We start from the raw sequence: 7,848 nt of genomic DNA, 5'->3' as shown, positions 1-7,848 counted from the left end.
GCAGAGGAGCAGGGGATGGCAGAGTCAGCCTCTGGCAAATGCCCCTTGCTTTTTCCAAATTCAATCACCAGGGGCTTCCCCTGCAGATTGTACCCGTTCACCAACAGCATAGCGTCCTGGGCCGACTGGGTATCTGCAGCAAGAGCGCAAAATGGGCGCAGGTTACACAGCAAGTTCTGCACAGACACATGTGGTGTTCACACAGATGTTCCTGGCTCACAGACCCTCAGCCTGCGCTGCGATACACTGCAGTGCTGGGATCCTCCAGCCAGAGCGAGGTGCCAAATATAAACACGGCACCTAGCAGGCTGCATCCCTTCTGTTTTGATGAATCTTCTTCCAATTTAGGAAAAAGCTTGTTGTGATAAAGTGCTAAGCCTTGGACAACAGGTCCAAGCCAGAGTTGACCTATAGATGAATCCTGTATATTTTATAACTGGTAACCATTGTGCTAGTAGGTATCATACTAGGTTAATAAAAAAACACCTATGCAGATGTAAAAAGTGCTAAAGGGTTGAAGATTGAAGCCTGAACAACAGGCCCTGAGCCAAATCTGCTAACTTAGTATGTAGTCATTAGCAAAATATGTATGCTCATTAATGAAAGATGTAGCTTAGATATCATATAGTCATTACTGATGTGTCTATCCTGAATGTATTTTTTATACTTCTTTGTGAAGGTGCAAGTTAAGAAGGCCACGGAGCCAGACATATGGCCTTGTTCTAAAAGGGACATAAATTAGATAAGCAGGGAAACTCTCTTGGATTCCCCCTTGAGCCCTGGCCAGGCTCTAGGGGAATCTAACTGGAGAGTGAAACTAGACATTCCACTCAAAACAAAGGTGCCAGTCTTTCTGACTTGCTGATTTTTGGTATATAAGACTAAACCTGCTCGCAGTGACTTTGGAAGCCTCACCTATGGGTGGAGGCACCGCGTAGGATTTCCCACTTGCAGGGAAAGGTTCTTCAAATCCTCCCTGCACCTGGGGCTCCCCAGCATCTGCGGATCTGGGTGTTGGTAATGTATGCAAGTGGTGATGGATTTTTCTTAATCACTATTCTCCCTATCATGTAGTAATGCTTAAGTGCATTACCCTGTATTTTCCTATTTGTTTGCTTTAAGTGCATTATTCTATCTTTCCTTACTGTATGTTTTCTGTATTATTCTGTTACATTATTTAGTTATCCCTAGTAAAATACAGCTGCTCTTTTCACTCTGGTGTCTTAGTTTAACTGGTATCCTTAATCAGCAAAACATGTGATAGGAAGAAGAGGGAGTGAACTCTCGTCCTTTTCTGTGGAGAGCAGGCTTGGTGTCAGCCCAGAGCCCTGCAGGGAGATGTGGCACCTTCTTGGCGCAGGGAAGATCAAAGAGGCATGAAGCAGTGACTCACCAGGGAAGGTGATGAAAGCCTGACCCCTCATCCGGCCGCTCAGGAGGCGGAACTGGATCTGCGGGCTGTCCTCCTTCTGGAACCGAGCAAATAAGGACACCAGGTCCTTCATCGTCACTCGAGGGCCCAGGTTCTTCAGATACAGCACCTGTTCCAGACAGAGGATCAGCGGGCCTGTGCCACACAGACACCTTTCAACCTGCTCCCAAGTCCATATACCTCAAAGGTATGAATTAGTTCAGCCCCCCTGCCCTCCCAGAGTCCTTCTTCCACCCACATGCCAACAGTGGAGTTTGGAAGACAGGTGAGTGTACAGAGAAAGGCAGCTCTAGACCCAAAGGCATCATCGTGCTTACCTGCACCAAGTGCTGATAGCTTGTTATTTATAAAACTCAACAAGCTCCAGCTACATGTTAAGCACAGTTTGAGTAAAGCCACAGCTGGTCCGTCAGGCCCAAACAAAAAGAGCACATCTTGACTAGCGACCTGCCAGAGCCAAGAGGGGCTGGGGTCTGAAGTACAGCTCTTGGCCAGGCCAGGTGACTTCCCACTCGAACCAAAGATGTCCTTCCCTCCAGGAGTGGAGGCTGATCTCCCTTGGCTGGGAGGATCAGCCAAGCACCCTCCAGGCACCAGAAAAGAGGAGCCTCTGCCTGCTGAAGTAGCTTCAGGCATGCTAACAAGCAAGAAGAACAAATCCTGGCTCATCAAAATATACCTTGTTGGGCTCCCCAGGATGGTAGGATGAGAACCTGGGTATATTCCGGAGTTCTTCCTTTGAGAGACGGTTCTTGCAGATCTCCTCTTCCGGGACAAACTCCACAGGCTCTTTGATAATCACGTGCCTTGGAGAGGACTGGTGGGACCTTGTTTCAGGAAGGCTGGCACTTCTTGCCTGTTCTGCCTGCTCTTTCTGGTCTGGAGGCAATGACTCCTCAGCCACAAGCTCCTGCGGTGCCAAGGAAGAGCACAAGCATGGGTCACTCTTGGTAGGCTGAACTTCTTCAGGCCCCTTCTTGCTCAGCAGCTCTTGGTAAACACTCTCCAGATGAATCATGGGGTCCTTTTCATCTGTTACCCTCTTCTGAGTGTCATCTAATCCACAATGGAGAAACATGGTAATGTGACTACCACCAAGAACCTGGAAAACGCACAGACTGTGGGAAGAGACACAGACAGGAGAAACCCCGTTTCGACCCAGGCTCCATGTATCTGCCAGCCAGGCCCTGCAGGTTATTTAAAACAAGAACAGCCCCAGCAGCCAGCAAGTGCTGGTGTCCCAGCTCAGGATGAACCTGCAGAGAGCAGCAATTGCACCATGAGCTTTGTAGAGAGCTAATTTATTCCAGAGATGTCCTCACTAAGGTATCTGCAGCCACATCTCAGCACATTTAGTGACTCCTTCAACACACCCTCCTTCTCCTGGATGCATGGCCAGGATGTGCCACACCACTTTTCCACACTGCTATGTGCAATATAAACTTTTTGCTTCCAGGGACATCACCAGATTAAGTCCCCAGTTTTAAAGAAGGTCCATGGCATGGACTGACCAATAGCATCTCCTTTATTTGATGGAAATTAGGACAGAAGTGGCATCTCTCACCCTACAAGCCTCAACCTTGTTGCCTCTTGGTTTTGCTAAATGGCACAATGCTGATACCAAAGGAGGGGGCAGAGGCCAGAGGACACTGCATTACAGGTTGAACAGCATCAACACTGAGCAAAGGGGTGTTTTACGAGTTAGGAGTTGGAGTTTAGAAGTTTCTCCTCGCCTTCTATTTAGTACTGTTTTACACACAAAAAATCAGTCTGGGATGGAACTTCATGCCTTCATGTTCTCTGGCTAAAGCAGACTGGAGCAGTTTTTGCCATCTCTGGAAAACACCTCAACTCTCTATCCAGAAAAGTCACATTAAGCCACAGGCTCAGGGACAACACTACTGGGGCGAGAAGTGCTGTCACCCTGTGGACAAGATACTGGAAATCAGTAACTGGGCTCCCATTTCACTTTGGCTACTGGGGGGAGCCTTTAATAAGTCACTCCTACTGTTTCCTACCCTGTGTCTTTGCTTCCCTCCCACCCTTGCTAGACTGCAGCAAAATCAGAGAAGGGACAGTCTCCAGCGCCACACAGGCACCTTGGGGTGGGGGGGACCTCTGGGCTCTACCAAAGCACAACCCTGGCTGCTCTTGGCACACCGAGCTGGGCTCTGCAGTACATGCGGCACCTCAGCGAGATCCATGCTTGCCAGTCAGAGATGGACTCCACAAACTTCTATATGAAACCCTTCTGAAAGCCCACTCTGTCTGCTCATGTAAGAGAGGAAAATATCCCCTCCCACACAGTGCCAAAACGGAACCATGTCTTTAGGGACAGAAGGCCAGACAGAAATGTGTTGGACTCCCACACACCCCAGCTCTCCGTGCTGGAGCAAAGACAGGAACAGCCTTGAGCCCACAAACCTTCATGGTAGAGTGCCCGGAGGAAGGAGTGGCGGTCTGTTCCCTGAAAGAGGGCATTTTCAATCTCCATCTCCCGCCGGCTCAGCTGCTTGCTGCCAGCAAACCTCTGTGGCAGGGCGAGTATGCGCTGGTGCTCGTCCAACTTCTCCTGGATGGCATGGAGTCGGTCCTGCGTGGCCTCCGGGGCAGCTCCCAGGCCAGAGCCCTGGAAGACAGGCACGGATTTACTCAGCTATGACACATGCCTCATTTTCAGAGAGTTGACTAGCAGTCAAACTTCACATCCTCCAGCCCTGGAGTGCGTGCAACTAGGAATCATCCTGCAAAGAGCAGGTCACCAGGAGGTCCTGTTTCTGCAAGGGTAGGACAAAAATAGCACCACTCAGCAAGCCTCAGTTCTCGAGATAAGTGGAGAAATAGTCCTGTTCTTCTGACCTTTCTGTGCTGCTTTCCTTTCCCTGGCCTTACTGTCTGATAGGGAAAGCTTCCACCAAGCTTTTGGTCTATGGCCCTAGCATCACTGAGAGAACATTATTTGGTGAAAAGTGGACCCCAAGCTGCCACTTGGCACCCAAGGGTAGGTTCAAATTGAGGACTAAACCCCTGACCTGCTTCACATGAGCCAGCTCCCAGAAACCATCCAGTGACTGCACAACAGATCTCATAGCTAAGCTGGCTACAAGCAAGCATTCCTGTATAAATAAACCTCACTGCACAGAGCCAGGGCACGGCTAAGATTCACCAGACTCGTGCTGCCAAAGCACAGAGATGTACCCCAACTGTGGAGGTGCATTTCTGTTCCTCCATCCACCCCTACTGAAATCCAGAGAACACTTTTAAGGGGCTGTAGGTGGATTTTCTTTACTCAAATTCAGTTCAAGAATCACTGTGGCAGATCCTTCTGCCTCAGGCAAGAAAAAAGGCTTTCTCCCTGCACTAAGCACAATCCAACTAAGACTTTGCTATGGGTATCCTTCCCGCCTGACTGCATGGGCCCACACATGCACAGCTTCCATTTCACAGCTTCTGAGGCACAAAAGGCTGCTTATTTGGAAACGCACTTCCAGGAAATCATTTGTAGTACCTTGTTTTCAAAAAAGCTGCAACTTAGCAATAAATAATAGAAGTCTGCACTTTGTGCTTTGCAGGAAAGCTCCACGGGCAATCTGAAGTCCTCTCTATCTCAGCTGATTCCTCCTTAGTGGAATTTTTCACTCGAGACCTCCACATACAAAGCTGCACATAGATACCTGATTTGTGGGAGAAGAATGGTATTTAGAGAGAAAGCCCAAGCTGTAGAAGATGTGTCCTTATGTCACTGGTTCTTTCTGCCAGAGTAGTCTTTTCCATGCTAATCTTTGTTTCTAAACATCCCAGAACTGATTTCATACCAAATACAATAGCTGGTACTGTTGACATTAATTTTCAGTCTTAACACCACCCCTCTCTAAACTCTAATTAATGCAGGCCACACCAGGGCTGGGTTTGCATTTAAACACCAAGCAAGAAATTACTTCAGTTGAAGAGAGGCAAATCCATGATTACTGCAGATGACTTCCTCCTGCACACAGCCATTGCTTTTCTGCACTGCACCTGACATAGAACAACCCCAAACACCCCTTGTCTCTAGAAAGTGAAAAAAAGGGGTGAAGGTAGAGGAAGGGGAGAAACCTGCTTTGGCACTGCTCTGCTGCAAACTGCACCCAAAGAGGACTACATCATCACCATCACACACTTGGTCTAACAGCTCTGCACTACTATTTTTACATGGCTGTTGTGAGGCCCTGAGGAGAGCGTACAAAACCCTCCCTACAGACAGCTATCCCAAGCCAGCCATGTTACCCACAGATGTGTCAGAAGGAGAAAGTTGAGGCACTTGGAAATGTTTCCTCCTTTTCCTCCTCTAGCCTTTAAATCCTTCTTACACAGGTATAATGAGGTGAAATTATTTCCTTGAGACCATCAAGGCAGAGGCAGGAATACAGTCAGGTTCTGCTGTGTTGCAAAGGACCAACTCCTTTCTCCACCACAGTTTTTAGCACAAACCATTCCACCAAAGAAAACAGGCCAGAAGAAATGTGGGATCATGCTGGCCTAAAAACAGGAGATACATGGAGCAGCCATTCTTTACCAGAGGGCTTACAAAGAACTTGAATTTTCTACCAGGGTGCCACAGGCCACGGGGACAGAGGGATGGGATCACATTCACATCAGAGCAGAATGTGCCTACCTTCCCTGTCGAAGCCCGGTTCTTCCAGAGCAGGATCTCCGAGTCAGAGAGTCCCAGTTCCCGGAGAGAGGCAGTTTCTTTGTTGCTCTCCTGCAGGGCCTGGAACTGTGACAAGGTCAAAGCTCCTGCAGCCTCCTCCCCAAAAGGCTTGTAAAAAGCTGCAGGGGCAAAGCATCTCCGCTTTGACTTGCACCTGTAACCCAAAGCAACAGAACAGCAGAAACAACTTAGCACTGGGAAACTGAAGGAATAGGAGGGGGCTGGCTTCTCACCCTAACCATGCTTTGTCGTGCTGTGCCTGGAGGTGCTGTGTTTCCAAAACACAACTGAGCCACAGTTTCCCAACCCTTTTCCAAGCCCATGAGATCCCACAGGGCAGGAAGGTGCCCCAACACATTGAAGAGGCACCTAGTGACACCATAACACCCCACAGGTGCAAGCACCGGCCAGCCTAGGGAGGATGAGCTCTCCAGCCTAGAAACTTACGCCTGTGTCTGGCCCAGACAAACTGGTTATTTTCACAAAATAAGTTACCATCAGTGTTGGTCCAGGAAACAAGGAGTGCTTATCTCCTGCTGGGGTGTCCTGCAGGAGACCCAGCAAAGGAGGAAGGGTTTGTGCAGTTGTTCTGGCAGAAAACAGCCTGCAACAAACATGCCCCCAGGGAGACAACACTGCTGCTGCCCCTCGCATGGGCCAGGAGGCCCCTGACAGCCCCTCAAGGGCCAGATCAGCACTTACTGCTCGATGGAGACAGTGGTATCGAGCTGTTGGTGAAGAAGGCTCTTCAGCTGCCTCTCTCCTTCTGTCTCCAAGTCTTCCAGGAGCAGCTCATCGCTAGACAGGCTGCTGTTGACCCTGGGGCACACAAGCACAACACAGTGGTCAGGAAGGCAACGAGGAAAACACTACTCAAAACACACTAGCACTACTGCCACTTAAGGTCCTTGACTCTTCATGGGATTTGAAGTACAACAAGGAATCAAAACTACTCAACTAAAACTTCGACTAATGTTAACTAGAAAAGCCAAGATTTGGGACTACTTTGAGAACATTAAAAATAACACTGGGAGTTGTTTTTTTTTAAAAAAAAAGCAAAAGGAATAATCACATACGATCTTATTTTTATTGCTGGATAGTTGCTTTGTATCAATAAACAGACATTGCTAGTTTCAAATGAGTCAAGAAAGAAAATGGGGGTGAAAACACAGTGAATTTGAACAGCACTTTACGGCAAACTCCCTCTTCCCTTCCTGGTGTCACCTCCAGGCAGAAAAGAGACACAGACACACACCACATCACTACGAGCGAGCATGGGCCCCACCGCCGCCTCTTCTAGACATGGTGCTCGTGCACCCTGCGCTTCTACAGGAGCCAGTGGGTGCCGCGGAACCAGGCCACTGGCACCAGCTCGGCTTGGCCTTCCCACGGCTGCGAGGGGAAGCCCACGCCTGTCCCGGGAAGCCCTCTGGGGCCGACTCTGCGCCAGCGAGGGCTGGCATGTGGTCCACGTTGAAGCGAAAGCTTTCGCTGCCGCTCTGGGGATGACGGCAGCTCCAGGAGGGTTTGACACCCCCGGCAAAGCGCTCAAAAAGCGGCTTTCCGAGGCCTCATCGCCTGCACGGCGCGTCCTGCCCGGTGAGGCACCGGAGAACCCCCGGGCAGTGATATAACCCCGCGCAAAGGCTGAACACGAAGGACGCTGGCGGAGGCCGGCTCGGCCCCGTCCCGCCGCCGCTCACCTCCGCATGGCCGCGCCCAG

General features: G+C 49.8%; 1 protein-coding gene across 2 annotated transcripts in view; it reads right to left on the bottom strand.

The window, feature by feature from the left end:
* The window catches only part of RBM41 (RNA binding motif protein 41), a 12,657-nt gene extending 4,815 nt beyond the window's left edge, over nucleotides 1-7,842 (bottom strand). Inside the window, exons 1-7 of one of the 2 annotated variants that reach the window (XM_026848532.1) lie at nucleotides 7,829-7,842; nucleotides 6,828-6,944; nucleotides 6,087-6,279; nucleotides 3,857-4,061; nucleotides 2,112-2,488; nucleotides 1,394-1,541; nucleotides 7-133 (exon numbers count right to left, since the gene is read on the bottom strand). In XM_026848532.1, the coding sequence (XP_026704333.1) occupies nucleotides 7-133; nucleotides 1,394-1,541; nucleotides 2,112-2,488; nucleotides 3,857-4,061; nucleotides 6,087-6,279; nucleotides 6,828-6,944; nucleotides 7,829-7,836 (1,175 nt within the window). In that variant the 5' untranslated portion in view covers nucleotides 7,837-7,842. The remainder of the gene's footprint in view (nucleotides 1-6; nucleotides 134-1,393; nucleotides 1,542-2,111; nucleotides 2,489-3,856; nucleotides 4,062-6,086; nucleotides 6,280-6,827; nucleotides 6,945-7,828) is intronic. The other variant, XM_026848533.1, reaches the window with a different exon arrangement.
* Nucleotides 7,843-7,848: the final 6 nt, after the last annotated feature.

The sequence above is a fragment of the Athene cunicularia genome (genome assembly GCF_003259725.1).
Source record: "Athene cunicularia isolate RWA chromosome 4 unlocalized genomic scaffold, athCun1 chr4_part3, whole genome shotgun sequence".
Classification (NCBI taxonomy): Eukaryota; Metazoa; Chordata; class Aves; order Strigiformes; family Strigidae; genus Athene; species Athene cunicularia.
Note: the sequence above shows the minus strand (reverse complement) of the source record. Positions and strands in the feature narration are given on the sequence as shown.